General features: G+C 39.6%; 1 protein-coding gene across 1 annotated transcript; it reads left to right on the top strand.

The window, feature by feature from the left end:
• The first annotated feature begins 258 nt into the window (after positions 1 to 258).
• On the top strand, positions 259 to 21,115 carry LOC308080915 (calcium-binding protein 39-like). The gene is made up of 9 exons (XM_080423015.1): positions 259 to 464; positions 12,938 to 13,099; positions 14,068 to 14,232; positions 14,614 to 14,732; positions 15,027 to 15,195; positions 15,496 to 15,555; positions 16,241 to 16,306; positions 18,271 to 18,414; positions 18,616 to 21,115. The coding sequence occupies exons 2-9, from the start codon at positions 12,998 to 13,000 to the stop codon at positions 18,793 to 18,795; spliced, it is 1,005 nt and encodes a 334-aa protein (XP_080279141.1). The 5' UTR covers positions 259 to 464; positions 12,938 to 12,997; the 3' UTR covers positions 18,796 to 21,115.
• The last annotated feature ends 640 nt before the right edge of the window (positions 21,116 to 21,755 follow it).

The raw sequence follows: 21,755 nt of genomic DNA, 5'->3' as shown, positions 1-21,755 counted from the left end.
ATTTCAAGATTTTTTTTTAAATAGCAGATCTACAAGCTCACAACGTGTCGCGAACTTGTAGATCGGCTATTTTCAAATAGCTGATGTATACAGTACAGTTACAGCAGAGAGAATAGTCGCTTCTTTTTGGCCTTGTTTTCATAGACCATGGTTGCTTATATCTCTCACAAAAATCTGGCAACGCTGCCCTAGCAGTGTTTTCACACAGTAACAGTAGTGGAACGGAACCCTCCTCGGCCCTCATTGGAGTGTCAGACCAAGATCTTGAAACACTCACCATCCATGATCCACACACATTTCTCTAGACTAGTTTCTACACAACTCCACTCAGCCCTGGCGTGGTGGTGGCCCCAGAAGCTGGGTTATTAAGAAGCTGGGTTATTAAGGCGACACTGTGCAAGACGGGACAGATCAGAAGTGATCGAGATCAAAATAAAGATCAAAGAGCAAATAATCTCCGCACTGTAAGTATTATTATTCGACATTGTGTACAGCAGCTCTACGTAAGTCAGTGCCAGCAGCAGCAGCAGCAGCACGTATAGGGTCGGTGTTTTTAATGGTGATCATGTTAATATTGCCCTAGCCTTGGATCAAGACTATCATCATAGATGTATTTTATTGATTTAGACATTTGCATAATCTATGATCAGACTCGATCAAATACATCTATGATATAGCCTTGATCCAAGGCTAATAATATTGCCCTTGATTTGATTGTTTCCAACTGAGTCGCTGTGATGATGATGTCGCAATCGCTTCAAATGTTGCCACATTAAATCAGATCTGCTGTTGTTTTTGTTTGGTCATAATAAAGGCGTTTTGACGCGGGTGTTGGTGTACGGATTGGGAGGAAGGATCTGTCACGCATTAAACGCGGAGTAGTTCGTAAAGGAAACATAACAACATTGCCTTGGATTGTTTTATTAGTATGTATGCTGCCTTAATAATTAATTCATAGCTGTCTGACTGCATTACAGACGCACGTCTTTCGGGGCTGCGCTTCCCTAAACACTGTTGGGAGGCTTGTAGTGCGCGTGTGTGAGGGGGGGGGACTATTTGTTTTCCCTTCTCATTATATTGACGAGTACTTCTTGTTTCTCTCGACTAGATTACTGTGTGCGTGTTTATGGAGAGATGTCATGTCACACATTCCAGATATGCTGCTGCTAACACACACACACACACACACACACACACACACACACACACACACACACACACACACACACACACACACACACACACACAATCAGTCTGCCACGCTATTGGCCAGATGGCTCTACGTACTGATGGCGTTGTACTGTACAAGGGCCTGTAATGTTTAAGGACCCAGGACTGCATGAGAAATGCTCTCTGTACCCGACAACAATGGTGTAAAGTAACTAATTACATGTACGCAAGTACTGTACTTAATATTTTAATACTAGTTACTTTGCAGATATAAATCATTATATTATAAAACAAGCTTGCGTTGTGAGCTTGTAGATCTGCTATTTTCAAACATTTTAGTACTTTTACTTTTGGTACTTTAAGTATATTTTGGTGCCAATACTTTTCTTTTACTCAAGTAACATTTTGAACACAGGACTTTTACTTGTAATACAGAGTATTTTTTATATTGTGGTATTGCTACTTTTGCTCAAGTAAAATATCTGAGTACTTCTTTCACCACTGCCCAACAACACACTGACAGACTGTACAAAGCCAATTCCCAGTGTGTTAAAGTTAGGTAAATGTCCATTTTGATATAGCCATTTCCCAATAGTAAGTTATGTGCGTGTCTAATTTGTTTTAGGCCTATATATCATATGTTCAGGAAGAGGTGTGTCATCTCTAGACTTTGAGTTTGTTACACTTGTACTTTAAATGGCCATTGCTCCTGGTTGTATCTATCTATCTATCTATCGTGTAATAATTAATAAACAAGGTGTATAATAATAACCAAAACAATCTGGGTCCACTTTTCAGTGGTGCCACAGATTGATTGTTGACTTTTAGCCAGGTGATGGTGACCAGTCACTAAAGCAGTGTCCTTAACTCATTACCTCAGTACATGACCTGGAACGCAGCTGTGTGTCATTTTTAGATTTGAGGAAGAAAAAGGCATTATTTTACACTTTGGCTATTCAAAAATAGCAGATGTACAAGCTCATAGCGCGGCACAGAGTGCCTCTGTGCCGCGCTATGAGCTTGTAGATCTGCTTAAAAATCGAGAAAGTTTTTTGCAAATCTTTGAAGGTATATTTTTTTAAAGCGAACATTTCTAACTAAAATCTTTGCTTCTGGGGGTCAAAGAAAACAAAATATTTTGAGATGGGGGGTCCGTGACATGAACATTTTTGAGAACCACTGACATAGTAACATAAGTTTTTTTCAAAACAAAGTTAGGATTTAGAAGACATTTGTTAGAATCAGAACCTCAGGCCTTAATGGGGTGGAATCGAGGTGGAATCTGACTCCTCAGATATTTGACGGCCAACGTCTTACAGATAAATGTTGTCAATAGTTTCTGTCTTGTGTGTGATTGTGATAAGGCCAATTGCTTGTGTTTTGACATTGCTATATGGTCTTCCTATCTACAGTATGTCCATGGTTCCTATTAACTCCATGATTTTTGTGTGAGCCCAGTTGCTCTAGGACCTCACACAAAAATCATGGAATCATGGAGTCTAGGTCATGTCATGTCAATGACCCCCAAATTGATTATGTATTAGGTGGCCACAGACACCCACTTGCCAGGGACCCCCTTAAGAGAATATTTTTGTTTGTTATATTAGTTTTAGTACAGAATTGAATTGAAAATACACCTCTACTGTCGAGGGAGATAACAGTGGAGAGAGTGAAAACCTATGATCTGAATCTGTCATTATTTTTGTTATAGTTTTTATTGATGTTACAACACAGTAGAGGGAGAGACAGGAAACAGTGACATGCAGCAAAGGTCGTCGGCCTCGGGACTCGAACCACGACTCGCTGTCAGCCTGACAGCGAGTTGAGGCTGCTATGCGCCTTAACCGCAAGGCCAGCTGCGCCCCAAAAATCTGACGTTGTTACATTCACCCTCATTGGGCTAACTAGCCGGTTAAATAATAGTGAAATTAAACTGTTCCTCATTTCCCTGAGCATTTCAGGACCCCACAATTTAGCCAGGTGATGGTCTAGGTTCCCCGGGTGTAGGTTCCCCGATTAGGTTCCCCGATTATTAATCAGTAGGTTACAAGAGACTGCATTTTATAGGCATGCCCCCTAGTGGGTGAGGCTGAGACTGCAAGTGACATTCCAGTGCTACCTGAACCATCCTGTTTCTGTGATGTCATGACAGTCATGTGGATCTGGAGGCAGAGGTCTTGCATTATGTACAGACAGAGTTCAACAGCACAGTTCCTAGGCTACAGTAGTAGGGTCGCACTTACCATACAGATCAGTTCTGCCCCAGATTTTGAACACCAGACTTACAGTGTGCATATACACTCGAGTGACCGCAGTGTCACGCCAGCCCTTAAACACATTAACCCTAGCCTGGTAAACCCTCCCTCCGGAAATCTCATTTCTATTTGATTCCAGGAGTGAGTCTGGCCTGATAGCCCTTTGTGGGGGTTTCTAGTGGAATTACCAGCTAACCGAGCCTATCAGCGTCGTCGCACATAGTTCTGTGATTGACAGCGACAGTTGGCCAATCAGGTGGCGAGTTCGAGTGAGCCCAAAACACGAACGGTAGCCATCTTTTTCTTGTCCGCTATAATCTCCGCTATTTTTTTACTTCAAAAAGCTCTCTAACTTCTATTTTGAGGCACGGAATTTACTTATAATAAATCGTTTGGATAGAATTTAGTTGTTTAACTTCATATATGTGGTCAATTAATCATGACAAAGCCTATTTAAAAATAAAAATTTAGAGAACCGGTAGGGGTGGGCAGTGACACCCATGTATCCGAATAAGGCAACCCATTTTGGGCTTGGCTGTCTCAAAAGTCCCGTTCCGTCACATTAGACTGGTGAACTGCTGATTGGCTGAAGGGGAAAAAATATCATTGGCTGAAGGGGTTGTCAGTCAACGGTATTACTTCCGCCCAACTCAGCCTGCAGCCAATATTGCAGAATGGGCGATCAGCCCAGACTCACTCCTGGAATCAAATAGAAATGAGATTTCCGGAGGGAGGGTTTACCAGGCTACATTAACCCCGGCCCGCCGTCCCTATTTTCATTTTCAAAAATGTCCGAAAATAGCAGATCTACAAACTCACAGTGTCACATCGGAATGTGTTGTGAGCTTGTAGATCTGCTGTTTTCCGCCATTTGTCGTACAACAAACAAAGCATAATAGGGCTTAAGTGGTTAACTGCTGTACTCGGCTTCCTCTGCCCACGGTGAGGCTGGAGGGCCAAAGTAATGTAAAGGCCGGATGCTGTCTTGTGATGTGTTCAGTCAGAGGTGACGCTAGGCTAGACTGTACACTGGGAGATTTCTCAGTGCTCTCAAGACCCATTATTACTGTATGGTCTGCTGCCTATACTACGTTAACGGTGTATATGCATGCATGCACTCTTCAGTCATCACTGATGGACACAGTGAATAACGCAAGAGCATTCATCCTGTAAAAACATTGACAAATGTTCATGCCATGGCATTAACTTTGACCTTGCACTTTGTAAATCGCTCAGAATGAATTGGAAATTGGCTTTGATAGGGCAGCATCTGTCTCGCTCTCTTTCTTCCTCTCTCCCCTGATTACTTTCTCTCTTTCCCTCTACCTCTCTTTGCCTTTCTCTCTCTCTCTCTGTCTCTGTCTCTGTCTCTGTCTCTTTCTCTCTCTCATGACTTATGTATGACTTCAAACAGTCAGTCAGCCAGCATTGCCTTAGCTCATAGTATAACACTAAAAACAAAGGAGTTAACATCCTCTTTGCCCTGGCTGGATTGTCCTGTTTGAACTCTCAAATTACATGTAGGATATGCAAATTCCAAATTCCTTATCCACGTGTAATGCCTTCAACAAGGACATCTGCCTCCACGTTCCAGACATTCTACGAAGGCAACTTAACCCATTAAGACCTGAGGCCGATTCTCAAACTTTTTTGTAATTTATTCAAAATCTTTCAAACTTAAAAAAAAAGATTTTTCTAAAATGTTCAAAAATAGCAGATGTACAAGCTGGCGGCACGAAGTGACGCGCTGTGAGCTTGTATATCTGCTATTTTCGAATAGCCAATGCTAAAATCTAAAATGACAGATGCTTTCCTGGTTTTAATGGGTTAAAATCTATATACATACGTTATTAATTTTGTATCAGCAGTGTTAATACACACTCATACACACACACACACACACACACACACACACACACACACACACATACACATATCTTGGTATACACAGACAACCTGTTGAACCTGATACCTCATATTATGAGAGAGTAATATGGTTTCAAATAAGTGATCTTGTGCCGCCACTTTTATACACTCAAAGCACCACAATGGACATATAAGCTCCCAAGCTTTATTGCGTTTTATCCTTTTGACAAATATATTTTTTATTATATGCATTTTGTCAATATAGATGTCAATCAAAATGTCATTTACAGTTCTATTACATTACATTATATCATATATTATTTACTGACCCTTAAAATAGCCTTGAAAGGGAAGCATTCAATCTTTCGTGAGAGTTGTATTTGACAGCTGTCTAGTCTAGATAACAGTCCTAGGATCTTTTTTCCGTTTACATAACTGCTTTCATATTTAAGCTCATAATATATCGGGTCAAAGGTCCTGGTAGCTCATAATCCATGAGAAATCTGCTTATATGGGTGAAATATTGCATCAGGCCCGTTCACTCTCCATACTGTCAGGTGCTTAAGGGCACCAGACTCATGGGCTTCATTCACGTATATAAGCCTGATTTATACTTCGTTGTGTGCTGGTGTCCTGTGCTGAATATAGCAGATCTACGAGCACGGGACACCATCGTATGACGAAGTATAAATCAGTCTATAGTTTCTGGCTCAACGTTAGATAGATAGCGTTGTCATTGACTGACAGACAGACAGACAGACTCTCTTATAGACGGCTCGGTACCTGCAATGCCAGTGCAAAAACAATACTTAGGTGGTTTATAACACTGTTTCCCAAACAGTGGGTCGGGACCCATCTTTGGGTCGCGGACCAATTTTTATGGGTCGCAAGTAAATATCCCCCTTTTTGATGTCTTCCATAAAACATTTTTTAAAAAAATTCAAAAGATTTAAAAAAGTAAAAAAATATATAATAATAATAATACCAACACATTTCATAAATAAGATCAAGTAAATCAAATAATTTCTAGAAAAAAAAGGAGAAAAAAAAACTGTTTAAGAAGTAGTGAAAATACTGATCTACAAGCTTGTGACCTTGTAGATCAGCTATTTTCACTAGTTTGGGTCCCGGGCAAACGTCTAATTTCTAATTTTGGATCTTGAACTAAAGAGTTTGGGAACCACTCGTTTATAATAATTATACATACGATTTACAGTTTATAGGCCTAGCGCTTTTCTAGGTACTCAAAGTCGCTTAACAGAAACAAAATAAAAACAACTTCAGTAGGAAAACGTAGTTGAAAAGGTTAAAAAAATATATAAAAGAAAAGTAAACACAGGGGGTTGGGATTTATGCGAGTCTGAAAAGGTGGGTTTTGAGTGTGGTTTTAATTTGTGGTGAGTGTGGGGGCAGCTCTGGTGTTGGCTGGGAGTGAGTTCCACAGTGAGGGGGGCGGCTACGAGAAGGCCCTGTCACCCCAGGTTTGCTTATTTGTCTTGGGGATGTCCAGGAGGTTGGCATCACCCGACCTGAGGGAGCGGGAGGGGGCAATATATATATAATATATATTGTATGGTCCAGGCCAACAGACCTTATTGTATCATCATGAATCTGGCTCTCAAGGCCCCATGTCACTGTGTCAAATGTGAGGTTTAGTATTATGTTTTGGTACACTGCAGGTCACAAGTTGGACCTTCACCATATCGAGACCTCAGTCTGCACACGTGACAAGCGTGTCTTGTTTTTTGTTTTGTTTTGTTCATTACATTCCTGGGTCACTGAGCAGCAGAACAAGTTTTCATTTGAGTCCTGTTCCGAAAACACTGATCTTATAAAACTAACAGAGTGACTTGATAAGGAAGACAAATATCTAGCAGTAATAAGAGACTTGAGGGGAAGGAATTGCTTCCTGCTTTTACTACCAGTAGAGTGTAAAATGGTATATTAAGTGGAGGCTTGATGTAAACAAAGGGATGAGGCAGTTACAAAAAAAAACTCAATACAATGTTGTTTTCATAGACATTTTTGCTGCATCTCAGTAAAATGTCAACAGTTTGAGTTTGATCAGCTGTCATAAATGTATATAATCTTATCATCTTGGACTTTGAATGAAAGTGAAACCCTTTTCACTCACTATTATTATTATTATTATTATTTATTATTATTATTATTCACACACTGCAAATTCTGCATTCTGAAATATCTGACACGATATTGAAGTGAGAACGTGAGAATGTGAGGAACTGCAGGTCTGTCATGAATCCTGACAGACTCTAATAATGTGGAATTCTAGTCTTGGCAACATTCAAGATTCAAATTAAACACTTTATTGTCATTAATGCAGAATGAAAATGTGTCTTTCGCTGGTGCATGGCTCGTGTAGAAATACAATACACTATAAGAAAAAAAAAGGTTTAATAGTGTTTGGAGAAGTTGCATAAAAACACATTAAACCTTAAAGAAGTTAAGAAGTTGACCATTGACAGGAATATGTGGGCTAGCCCAGCTCAGATTCAGAACACATCATATTGTATATGCAGTACAATGTGTGCGGTTTAGTTTTATAAATGCCATGCAGGCAAACGGTTTAGCTTGCTAACAAATGATTCATTTGGGGGCACCAGATTAATTCCATTACATAACCTTTGGTAATATAGCCGACCACTAAGAAGCCTACAATGAAAGCTTAATATCTGGAGCATAGTTATGTCAAGGTTGCAGTCAGCAGGACTGTGTGTTGTTGGGCCAGGGAGGGTCACTAAAGAGATTAAACCTTGCCACCTAATTTCTTGTGGGATAACCGGAGGTGAAACCCCTGGCTGGCACACATTTGAAGTTCTTCCATCAGTGCTTTTCTGTACTCGCTTGTGGTTCTGCAGCGTCTCACTAGACTAGAGAGACACTAGAAAGAGAGAGCAAGACATAATGGATCATGTGAGACAAAGGTCCCAAGTGATATTCAAACCTACTGTATGACATCACAACTACTGTAGGAGAGTGGCCGGGCCATTGAAAAGCCCCATGACTTCTATACATTGTCATTCATCCTTCTTCATTATAATAATAATAATGATAGATCCATAACACTTACGTAGGCTATATAGTGCTATTCAAAATACCCAAAGTTGCTTTTCAAAACAATTAAAATAACTTTATTAAAGGGGAATTTTGGACTAAAGTTTTCTTACCTTTTCTATGACGTTATGATATCTTAGGATGAATGGTACAGTAGAAATTTTTCATAACTCCACCCCTGAGCCGCCACAGCTTAAAAGGTGCGCGGATAGGCCTTAGGTTAGATCACATATTTTAATAGTTTTTTTTTTAGTAAAACAGAAGTCTCGCTAGATGAGATTGAAATCTCGAGATTTCAATCTCGTCTAGCGAGACTTCTGTTTTTTTTTTTTTTTTTTTTTGGGGGGGACTGTTCTGTCACTATGAACGTCAGATCTAAAAAATAAAAATAAAAAAAAGCTGTTAAAATATGTGATCTAACCTAAGGCCTATCCGCGCACCTTTTAAGCTGTGGCGGCTCAGGGGTGGAGTTATGAAAAATTTCTACTGTACCATTCATCCTAAGATATCATAACGTCATAGAAAAGGTAAGAAAACTTTAGTCCAAAATTCCCCTTTAAGGCCAAAGATGAAAACTAAGCAATTTTTTTTGATATCGGAAGAATGAGATTTGAATGAAGGAGGGAAGGGAAGGCAAGGCAAATTATTTTACTATTTGTCTTTTTACTTATTTTTTGCTGTCTTTTTTTTTTGTTGTCTTTCCTGTCTTTTGTCTTGTTGTTATGACCTTGGTGGGGGGTGGGAGAGTGGGGGGTTGGGGAAATAAGGTGTTGGATACAGTACAATGTACATGTATGTTTATTGTCTGTTGCATATGGAAAATATATTATTTAAAAAAAAGTTTGACTCTTGTTGACCACTTAAACCACGAGAGATTCTGCATCAAAAGCAACTAGTTAATTTCCTCTTGTTCCAGATTAGTTCACAGTTTGTTGTCTCAAGTTATAAGTAACCACAGCATTATATTTTCTTTTCTTTTTATCCCAGTGGGTTCACAAGTCCAGACATTTGTAATCAGACTGATCTCCTAACATGTTGGTGACTCTCCTGCTGTGGTTGCACAAAGTGAAACTAAATGCCACTTATCAGTTAATGGAAACACAGCTCCTGTTGATGCTAGAAGTGCCCTAAAGCCTTGCTCTTTGCAACAGGTGACCAGATGTCCTGCAGCCCATTAGGGTATTATGTCTTTACGGTCAGCTTTGGTGGTAGAAAAATCTGCCTTGGCCCCTGGACTAATAGTATAGTATGGCATTTTTATCTGGCCATTATACTGTAGTTATACTATAACCTTTTTTATTTGATTTTGTGTAGTATGACTTTGCTATTCTTTTTTTTTTATCATTCAATTTGTATAGAATTTCACAAAATACAAAAAACTATAAACAAACATAGCCCCCCCCCCACACACACACACACACACTAGCTTGATCACCTCAACACATTGATTGCATCATTATTTAGTCAGAAGGTCTTTCAGATCTAAATCAAATTTGTCCATAGCAAAATTGTGGCTTGTCGAGCATTAACTCTTGTCGAGCATTAAATCCATTTTCGTGGGTTGCGAGTGAACATCCCTTTATTTTGTTTACTAAATTTTGTCATTAATTATTATTTTAAAAGATTTTCTAAAGATTTCCACAAAGATTCACACACTTTTCATGAGTTGAAAACAAATTAAAACATTTTTCAAAATGTATTTCATAAATAACCATGTGATAATAATCACAGAAATCCCCTAAATTAGAAAACAAATATTTAAAGAAGTAGTGAAAATAGCAGATCTGCAAGCTCGCGTTGTGAGCTTGTAGATCAGCTATTTTCACTGGTTTGGGTCCCGAGCAAACATCTGATTTCTCTTTTGGGTCTTGAGCTAAAATGTTTGGGAACCACTGCTGTAAAGAATGAAGCGGGGCTGGAAGGAGGAGCATTAGAGGAGTCTAGAAAGAGGAAGGACAGATATAGGATAGAGGGATTGATGGAGGGAGAGAGAGAGAGAGAGAGAGAGGGTGGGTGAGAACGCGTAACGCCCTTGCATTCCTTGCTGAGGATTAGTAGTCACAAGTTATAGGTCTGCCTCTGGCCTGCATTCTGCGAACGCCTCAGCTCCATTAGAATGTTCTAAAACCATATATCCTTTCCTTCCGTTGTGTACACACACTTACATGTAATGAATATTAACCCGAGGCTGCCTCTGAAAAAATCTTTCTACATTTCTCCATTTTCCACACAAATTTGAGTGAAACGTATGGTTGGTTTGAAATTGGTATGAAGATGTCACATGTTAAAATAAATCTATGGACACCAACGGCAAAGTCAGCTGTTGTTTCCTTTTGCGTGTGTGTGTGTGTGTGTGAGAGAGGTCATTGACACATTTTTCAAGGCAGATTCTGATAATTTGGAAAACAGAAAGGCTGATATCACCAGATTTTTTTTTCTCTCTACCAAAGATTACAATATATCCATAATTAATGAACTGTACCCAAAAAGGCATCTGACTCCACTGTCTGTGCATGTGCCTTCCATTCTGGACAGTCAGGCATGCTTACTGTTTTCCCTATTTTACAATTCCAGCACTTAAAGTAGTGCTTGAAAGTTTCTTTGTAGTGCTTGAAAGTTTCTTTGTTATGCATTCAAAACACTGTACATGTGAAACAAACAAAAACTTGAAATTAAATTTGTGGACAACAAAACTTATATCGGTGACCTTAGCCTCCGATCCTGATATGGTACAAAATGCTTTGCAAATTTTGGCCTGACATATTGATGAAACCGATATAATGGATTAAAGGATTCACCAAAAATGGCATGATTTATTTGTGTCTGTCTGTCTATACACATTAGAACATTAGCCTACATCTACACTCTTGTCTGTTGATACCCAATTTACCAAACATGTGTTACCTTCACTGTATGAGGCAAAATAACATCTGAACGTTTGTCAGATTGGCTCTGGAAGAGACCAATTATTATATATAGACCAATTTATAGACCAATTATTTGTTGCATTGCAACACGTTGTGAACGCCGAACATTCACCCCAGATTAACTCATTCACTGCCAGAACTTTTTTTTTTTGCGTTTGCCCACTGCCAGAAATGTTTCAATTTAAAAAAAAAGTACTCAGGAGCCAAGATACAAAATGTTTAAGTTTTAAGTTAACAAGGAAGTGGATTGGAGTCTAGATCTTCAACAAATCATATCTCCTTGGTCTTTAGGTTAAAAATTAAATAAATAAATAAGAAAAAAAAAAAAAAAAAAAAAAAAGATTTTTTTTTTTTTTGAAAAAATTAAAAGTCGTTTTAGTCGTTCTTGGCAGTGGGGGCTTAAAGGACAAAAGTCGTTTTAGTCGTTCTAGGCAGTGAATGAGTTAAGGACGCTAGTGGTTAAAGAAGACTTCAGTGTCAAAATGGCCATTGCTGTTGATCGTGTTCCCAGGCAGTCCCATCATGTCTATAAGTCTAGTGTGCGAGTTTGGTAGTTACACTCGAGATGACTTTGGAATGTGTGTCTGTGGTGCTAGAGGAATCTGGAGTGACACACACTCACGTACACACATTATTCGCTCGGTCTCGCTCAGCCGATGTTGAGTGAGTTATTAAACCAATTGATGTGGGTTGTGTGTGCAAAGTTTTATATCTGAGCCCTTTTTAAGATTCCAAATCAGATTCACATTTCAGTGTTTGGTGACTGATACACAGTCAAATCAGTGTTAATGTATCCATCTGTAACTCAGAGGTAGGGCTTGGCAAGTTGGCATGACTCGTTGCCCTCTGGACAAACCCGGGTAGCTGGCCCTGCACGTCCTACAGACTCCTTCCCACTGACTCTCCTTCTCCCTCTACTGCTAAGGGACATTTCGGTTTAATTCCTGCTTGGACACTGTAGAAAACATTCAGGGCATATTTGCCTGTAATAGTCTATATATGGAGATCCCCATAGATGGAGACAATCGACCTGCAAAGTCGTCATAGAGACCTAAACGTGCCATATGTATGGAGTCTGACATCAGCGAACCCTTCCCAGAAACTCCATGTATAGACATAACCATCACGTCCAGGACTGACGTCATGGTCCCATATTTGGGCATAACTGACATAGGCAGCTCCATATATGGAGACGTCTGACACTATCTGACATCACCATAGTGATGTCAGGACCGCAAACCAGCAGTATAAGAGAGGCTCAACACACCTCGGTAGTTCAGTTCCAGCAGCGACCCAGAGCAACATTAACTAACAGAGAGAGAGAAGCATCAAGAGATTAACTAACAGAGAGAGAAGCATCAAGAGACTCCAGCAATAATCGAGCCTATAGCCTGACACATATTCTCACAGTGGCTTTCGGATTCGGATAACGAGCCAGCCGATTAAGAGTTTTTGACACCATCACAGCGGGTCTTGACTTAGGTTTAACCAGTTGAACCTTTGCCATCCTGGTATATCGATACCCCAGGTAGCATTCATGTCCAACTAATTACCCACCAAAGCTGCTGAGTCAGGCTGTCAGCCGACAACTTATTGACTGTCCCCTTTTCTTCCCCTGTGTGTGTATATGTGTGTGTTGTCCAGGTCCTGAGGTGAGTGTGTGTGTACGTGTGTGTGTGTGTGTGTGTGTGTCCAGCCACCACCATGCCGCTGTTTGGTAAATCCCACAAGAGCCCTGCAGACATCGTCCGCACGCTGAAAGAAAACCTGGCTATCTTGATCAAACAGGACAAGAAGACGGACAAGGTAGAGGACCACACAACTCTCTCTTTGTAGTGTTTGGTGACAGCCGTGTGTGTGTGTTTGTGTGTGTGTGGGGGGTTGGGATCCGGAACCGTAGGAACCGGATCCAACATCAAGAAACCGGAATCAGTTCCATCACATTTGGAACCGTTTCTGGAACCGGTTTTATCACAGAGCTGGTATGTGGACTTCACGTCTGCTCTACAATTACAATACCAGTGGTTCTCAAACATTTTTATTTCAAGGACCACCATAACTGAGAGTGTACGAATGGAACGGGTCCATTTGGTTCTATTTGTACACTCAGAGTTACAGATCTGTAAGGGTCCATTAAGAGGGAATCGTTAAGGAACCATAATCATAAAAATCCTAAAGGATCCCAACCCTGCGTGTGTGTGTGTGTGTGTGTCCAGGGCCCCAGAGTGACAGCACTCTGTGAAAGTAGAGAGCAGAACAACCTGGTCCTGTCATCTACTGACACCTCCCTGTCAAGCCCTGTCTTCTCCCTGTGTGTGTGTCTCTCTCACACACACACACACACACACACACACACACACACACACACACACACACACACACACACACACACACACACACAGAGATGCTAGCCAGGTCCTTGATCTTATTGTTAGGTTTGTCTTGCTACTGTGGAGGTTCATGTTTCCATGTTATGAAATGCTTGCAGGTCTGTGTTTTCAGCAGTTACGCTACGTAACTGCGTCCATCTCCACCCATAAACATGATGCCTGAATATCTAGAAAGTCAACTTTTCCATGGTTTAGATTTCACTGACAGTTTTCCAATTGACCACAGTGGGTGGATTATTAGTTATTCGTTTTTTTTGCTGTTTGGATAATTTCATATTGGAAATTGAAAATGCAGTTGAATTAGTATTGTCAGTAGTGTTCATTGACAGTATGAATAATTTGGATTTAGAATGTTGAAGATTTTCCTTTTCCCTTCTGTCGCAGGCATCTGAGGAGGTGTCAAAGTGCTTGGTGTCCATGAAGGAGATCTTGTACGGCAGTAATGACAAGGAACCACACACAGAGACAGTCGCCCAGCTGGCTCAGGAACTCTACAACAGTGGCCTACTCATAACGCTGGTAGAAAACCTCCAGGTCGTCGACTTTGAGGTAAGAAGGATATTAAAGGGGATCTATTATGTTTTCCCTTATTTTATAATAATGTTACGTCAGATGTTCATATTAAATGTGTCAAGATTTTCTAATAATGAGGTAAACTACAGTAATCGGTGCTGCTTTCTCTCTGAAGTGGGTGTTAGGCATGGAGCTCTGTGGTTTGAGCCTAGCTTAGGTTTTTCATGTTATATGGCAACACTGCCCCCTGTTGTCATTCATTATCAGTTCCTAAAAGCCATGTGCATTGTGCAAGTCATTGAGACTGTGCTGCAAATTAACGATTTCATCTTTAATTTTTATTTCTTAAATCTGCACTCAAGAAAATGTCACCAGGTTAGTTAAGTGGTATTAAAAGATGTGTGTTTCTGTGTCTAGGGGAAGAAAGATGTATGTCAGATCTTCAACAACATCCTGAGGAGGCAGATCGGGACGAGGAGCCCCACCGTTGAATACTTCTGCTCTCATCAAGAAATCCTCTTAATACTGCAGAAGGGGTACAAACACAGTGTTTAATTAATGTATTTTCACTCGGTGGCCATTTGGTTCTCATGACACTCATGCCCGGTGGTTTAATGCCAGGTGTTAAGACACCTGGCATTAAAATTCTAATTGGCATAGTCATCACTTCCTGTATAAAAACAAAAGTGCCTGACACTCATTTGTTACCATGGTCAACATTTCTAGCTAGTTTGGAATTGTTTCTTGTAGAGTTTGAATACACGTTGTTGGATGTGGGATTGGATATGTTCTGTACAAAACGTTTATCAAGTGTTGTGTTCTTTCTCTAGGTACGAGACGCCGCAGGTGGCGTTGAACTGTGGGATCATGCTGAGGGAGTGTATCCGTCACGAGCCCCTGGCCAAGGTAGTGCTGCACTCGGAACACTTTCACTGCTTCTTCAACTACGTGGAGATGTCCACCTTCGACATCGCCTCTGACGCCTTCGCCACCTTTAAGGTAGCTGAAACCCAACTATTTTTTTGCAGTTTTGCTCATTTATGCAGGATATGTACTTATGAAAATGGGCGTTCTTATAGTCCAGTAATATTTAGTCCTGTGGTTTATGCATTTAGCCACTTAAACCCTATATTGACGTAGTTGCTTTACTGTATACAAAGCACATTCCTTTTTTATTGTTGCTGAATGTTTTCCTGAGAATAGGGACGTTAGGATTCATGTAGATAAAAAAGTGTATGCGGGATTGTCAATATATCCAATCACAGACTTAGAACAAACCTCTGTTTTTCTCTCCTTAAGGACCTTCTGACAAGACACAAAGTGATGGTAGCCGAGTACCTAGAACAGAACTACGATGCTGTGAGTACCTTCACAAAAACACTAATGATGTACATAGGATCACATTGACCATATTCACATAGCAGTCATTTTGATTGTTTACTTCATACTCGGCACTGGGATACCTCACCAGAGATAAAGTAAGAGTAAAATGGCCACCGTTAGATTAGCAATACAACACTTGCCCTATAGAATAATACAATTGTCTAATATCGGCGCTGTCGGGCAGACACCTTGTATCTCCATATTTCAACTATTTACGTTTTTTCATAAATAAACGCCCTACTTCGTCATACGATAGTATCACACAAAAATAGCTGATCTACAAGCTCACAACGATGTTTTGTGATCTTGTAGATATTTGTTTCTTTTAATTTTTTAAGTTCAAGTGCAAGGAAACTTTGGTAAAGGTTTGCGTTGCGTAGATACCTTGCCATGATGCAACTCCAAAGGTGGGCAAGATATCAAAAATTGTTACTCCATTGATTAGAAATTGATCATTCAAAAAAACAGTTTTGGACATAAGAGGCTCCCCCCCGACAGCCATGATATGGAAAGACAATAATTCACATTTTGATGAAGTTGTAGCTTTATTAGTAGTACCACACAATACAGTTACCAATAGATTATATCTGACAGGGTTTCTGCCCACAGGATTATTTTGTATGCTGTGTGTGATTGAGGTATGCTTCTCCTGTCATTGCAGATTTTTACAGAGTATGAGAAGCTGTTGCACTCTGAGAACTACGTCACGAAGAGGCAGTCGCTAAAGGTTTGTCTGTAGTTTTTCAGCATCTTCTCCTCTACTACTACTATTACTATTACAACTAGAAGTAGTAATCAGTTGTAGACTGCTACTGGCCTCTAATCCAACTGGTGACAATTTACTCAGCAACTGAGTAACTGCTCTATAGGTCCTCTGTCCTAATTATATTGATTGGTTACTATCCACTAAACAATACATTAAAGGGCCATTTCACCCCTGGAAGAAGTTTTCGGTCTTTTAATGAAGTTTAGGAGTCAAGAAACAAGATCCTGGGTTTTTTTTGTGAATAATCTGTGTTTTTAGATATCTAGTAATCTTCGCAAACGTCGTGACGTTATTTGCGTCATGAGAGATTGGTCTCATTCCTTTCCGCACTACATGTCTCGGCGTGTCTCAGTCAGACCATCTCAAAAGACAGCCCCAATGGGGTGTCCGTAACACTTTGTTCAACCTTCTTTCCCCACTCGGCCACTCCCATTAGCTGCGGCCAGCGGCCCTTGCAGAGTGAGGCATTACTTTACCCGAGTTATCTTCTGATAGTTGTACTTGAATGTTGACATGAAATAATAATCCTGTGTAGTGTTTCATAAGCGCAAGCTTGAAAAAAAAAATACAGCGTGGAGTAGCAGCGCTGGTAAACAAACACCGTCACGAAAGGCTAGGATCATAATACCAAGGATGTGACAGTGATGTCAATACTATGCGACACGGAAGTGAAACTGCATGAAGATACTAAGGATGTCCCAGTGATATGACATCACTAACGAATCCTTGGACATATATGTAACTAGATGAACGTTTGCGAGGACAGCCAGTGTTGCCAGATATTGTGAGAGAAATAAGCAGCCAGGTCTATGAAAACAAGCCCAAAAGAAAAATAACTATGCCAAGAGCACTTTACCTAGACATGGGATATTATATATTTGAAAATTGCTGATCTACAAGCTCACAACGCTTCGCAACCCATTGTGAGCTTGTAGATCTGCTATTTACAAAAAAATCTTGAGGGGGAAAAAGTCCAAAATGTGGTTTTTTTTTTTTTTTGCAAAATATTTTTATTTGCTTTTCAAAATGTGGAATATTTTTGACACATATTTGTTAGGGGCTCCCTGCCACAAATTATAATTTCAGATGGGGGTCTGTGGAAAAATACATGAACATGTTTGAGAACCACTGGTTTAAACAGCAATCAAAACATTTGGAAACAAGCCCAAATATCAACTACATTTTAGAAAGAAGCCGCTTATAATAAGCAGACATGGCGACACTGGCATGCTGTTTGGATGTTATTGTTGGAGATCACACCCACATGGAACCTCCCCTGCCACAAGGCACCAAAGCATTATGGTCATTGTAGTAATGCAGCAGTCCAGTCAAACCCTAGTCAAACACACAGATTTCATTATTTTTCTGGCCATAGGGTGCAAATTTTAAATTGTGCTACTGTTATCTACTACAAATACTATTACCATTGAGTGATTGCAGTTTCTTCCAGGGGTGAAATGCTCCTTTAAGAGAAGGACACTGTGCAGTGGTTCTTGGCTCAGTGGTTTCTGACCCCAGTCCAGTAAAGAAAAGCTGAGTACTTGCAGTACAGTAAAGAAAAGAAAAGAAAAGATTCAGCACACAGCTGTAGTTTACTATGCCCAGATGAAGGCCGAAATGTTGTGTACTACCTGTTGATATTACAACAAACTTTATTCGGAGCTACGGCTGTGTGGAGACTTTTTTCTTTTTCTTCACTGTTATTTTGTCTCGCACCAGTGACCACTGGATGTGCACAACATAGCTCTTTGAACTAGTTACTTAGTACAGTACAGTCCCAACCAATAGCATGACAGCAGGCCACCCGCAGGGTATTTGGATATTGGAACGGAACAGAATAAGATGACCAATTTGTTAATTTTGCCCATATTTAGGATTGTCATTTTCTCATCCTACTTTACCTTATTGTTCTGTGTGCCCATTAGTTGCTGGGTGAGCTGCTATTGGACAGACACAACTTCACAGTGATGACACGCTACATCAGCAAGCCAGAGAACCTCAAGCTGATGATGAATCTGCTCAGGGACAAGAGTCCTAACATCCAGTTTGAGGCCTTCCATGTCTTCAAGGTACACTACTCTGCTCCTGCATACAAACATAAGCCCGATTTATATGTTGTCGTATGATGGCGTCATGCACCGACAATATTTTTATATTTTCAAAACTAGCAGATGTACAAGCTCACAACGCATCACAAATGACGCGTTGCGAGTTATTTTTCTTTTAAACTTGGAGCATAGCTTAAGTGATTAACTTTTAATTGTCCGCAGGTGTTTGTGGCGAATCCGAACAAGACACAACCAATCATTGACATCCTCCTCAAGAATCAGACTAAATTAATTGAATTCCTGAGCAACTTCCAGAAGGACCGCACCGACGACGAGCAGTTCAACGACGAGAAAACCTATCTAATCAAACAGATTAGAGATCTGAAGAAACCAGCTTCCTAGAAAAAATCTAAACAAAAACTCCCAATCCCTGTGCCCCATAACTTTTTATCGCTAGGAATGAGAGACAAAAAATACCAATTATTAACCATTATTACTTATAGTGGTTATCTTATTGAAAAAAAGAAAAAAAATATGTAAGACATTTGTATTTTTTCCCCTCTTTATGGTTCTTTTAAAAACACGTGCAAAGAATAGTTCCCAATCACTGATCTGTCTTTTGTGTTTGTATTTTTATTTTTTCATAAATGTATCTATCTGTAGCATTTAGTGCCACAACAAATGAGGTTGGAGGCAATGTATTTGCTCTCTTGGGAGAACCAATGATCAAAATGCTCCAAATGGTAAAATGTTGTTGTTTCATTTTCAATTGCCATGTCCATGCAATACAACTGAGCTAGCTAACAGTTCAGACCAATACATTAAGGAATCATTTGCTGATTTGGCAGAGTACTGATTCAGGAGCAGACTAGTTGGACACAAATGTAATTTTTAAGCTGGTTTAACACTGTTTTCCTACTTTGGTTGCCCACAAACATCTTTATGCCAAAACAACCTTTCTTATTCCAAATCAACTGACAACATTATATTTTTGTTCAGATAGCTTTGGGAAGCATTTACATGTTCTTGGCCTAAATCTTAACAACTCTCTACACAGCTTGGCGAGAGTTGACATAATATATATTTTTCACACAGACAGTACATTGGTGGTTCTTAAAGTGGACCCCCAGGGGTCCTTGAGGGGGTTCCAGGGGGTCCCCAGCAAAATGTGTTAATATATCATAAAAATCTGTTTAATCACTTTAACCTTCTCTGTACTTACTGTACAATTACATGAGCTATTTGAAAATAGCCAATCTACAAGCTCACAGAAAGCTTATTATTGGCTTTAGGGTTGGGCAAAATGTCAAAGTTCTCCTGCCAGCCACCTTCAGCCCAACAATTGGTGATTGAAGATATAGTCGCGCAAGAACAGCTCCCCACTCCGACCCCCATAGAAAAGCTCCAGAGAGAAGGGCACCATTTATACAATGATGGAAGAGCCTGTTGCCAAAAAATAACACAAAATTCCCTATTTGGGAGATGTAAAGAAAGTAATATGCAGTTTTGCAAACGAGCAGTAGATTCTAACACACTAAAAGACGCAAACCATCATTAACATCCTGCTCAAGAATCAGACTAAATAAATTTAATTTTGGAGCAACTTTCAGGAGGACCGCACTACTGGCAACACAACCCACTCTAGTGATGATTGAAATAGATTTCTGTCAATGCATGCAACTTTTATTTCTATAAACGGTGTCTAGTAATGATAGTAATCAGTAAATGTCTTCAGCCTCCCTTAATTTGAAATGGCATTGCTAAGAAACTGTAAGAAGCAGCCATCTGAAATTTCAGATTGTGCTTTGTATAGAAATAAAACCATAGTCGGTCATGGGAGTTCTACAACTGTTGTCTATTAGAGCCTCAAACAAACTGTTTTGATCATTAGTTTTCTTTGCTGGTCGCTGATAGCACTTTCTGTGTGATTTAAACAATGACGGTTTATCCTACAATTTGATTTTGAGCTGATTACTGTATTCACAAGGCTTGATGGTATTTTGTGTTTGTTGAATAGTGTTTCATTTTTTGTTATGCAATGTATATGCTTTGTACAACTGACGAGTGCCATTGCAAATAAGCAAATCAACAGAAGGTTCTTTTTAGAGAACTCCTTAAAAAAGTCTTGGGGGTGAGCCGACAGTTATTTGTATTTTGTTTAACTGCTTTTCTTTATGTATTACAATGAAGCTCTTTGGGTTTTTGTCCTGATTTGAATCACAGTTTGGTATTGATGTGTAGAACTGAAGAGAATATTCAGAGGTGCCTTTTTGGTTTGGTATTCATTTAGCATCTCTTCTAATTCTTTTGTATTTTCAGTATCTTTCTTGGGGGAGCTTAATTATTATTTGAATGAAAATATGCTCAGGATAGAACATATTTGTCGTGATTAAGCAGTGAACCTCTCAACTCACTATATTTGAGTTATTGCTGTCGAAGGAACAGTTTATTTTTTAAACTTAATTGCAGCCGATTCATTGTGCACAGACCAGGTTTCCGTTCTCCCTGTGTCTTTGTAGCCAACGTAGCCCTCTGCTAACAATAGTACAACCTACACCAGCTGCAGATGCTTTGGGGGTGCTAGCCCTAGCATGAGGCCAAATCTCAAGACAGAAAGTCATGGAAAGACTTTATAGTTCAGCTGTAACCGGATAAGTTGCTGAAATTCTAGCTGTGAAAAATGTGTACATTCAATGAGTCATAATTAAAAACACTACTGTAAGACGAGTCTGTTTATAATTTCTCAACAAACATGATTCATAATTCATCATTTAGTGGCTTAAACCCATAATACCTACAATTAAGACATTCACATACATAGTGTCACTTAAAAAACAATTGTTCCCCCCAGTTCTACAAGTCCCATAATTTGAAATACAGGCTGGTTTTGCATTGATTTATACATCATGTCAGCCAACTTGACAACCTCAAAATATATTTATAACTCATACCTACATGCTTTTAATACTTTTATCACAAGCCTGTAGGGGGGGAAATAGGTCTCTCCAAACTAACCACAAAGCTATTATGTGATGAACGGGTTAATGATAACGAACACTAGTATGTAATTGGCTTACTATGGATGTGGGTCCACCATTCAATAAAAATCACATCTTAGATTAAACCAATAACCATTTATAAATGCAATAATTGTAATGGCATTGTAATGGGAGAGACAATTGTCACTCTTGACATCTGTTCCAGCATTAATGAGGCCACATACATATTACTAGAAGTTTTTTGATTTGGGGATTTCTCATTTTCCACTTTGAAAATGTGGTCTTACCAATACTTTTCATTATTTTTCACATTGAAGTTGTTTCATTCACAACCAATAAAATATGAAGATGCACACAGTTGTC

The sequence above is a fragment of the Gymnoscopelus braueri genome, assembly GCF_963280865.1.
Source record: "Gymnoscopelus braueri genome assembly, chromosome: 24".
Lineage (NCBI taxonomy): Eukaryota > Metazoa > Chordata > Actinopteri > Myctophiformes > Myctophidae > Gymnoscopelus > Gymnoscopelus braueri.
The sequence above is the reverse complement of the archived record's forward strand: the minus strand, read 5'-3'. Positions and strand labels throughout refer to the sequence as shown.

Excerpts from the sequence above, each read along its gene's own strand:
- LOC308080915 (XM_080423015.1), top strand. The coding sequence starts at position 12,998 with ATGCCGCTGTTTGGTAAATCCCACAAGAGCCCTGCAGACATCGTCCGC. Across the intron at positions 14,733-15,026 it reads CTCTTAATACTGCAGAAGGG|GTACGAGACGCCGCAGGTGG; the intron begins GTACAAACACAG and ends TTCTTTCTCTAG. Across the intron at positions 15,196-15,495 it reads ACGCCTTCGCCACCTTTAAG|GACCTTCTGACAAGACACAA; the intron begins GTAGCTGAAACC and ends TCTCTCCTTAAG.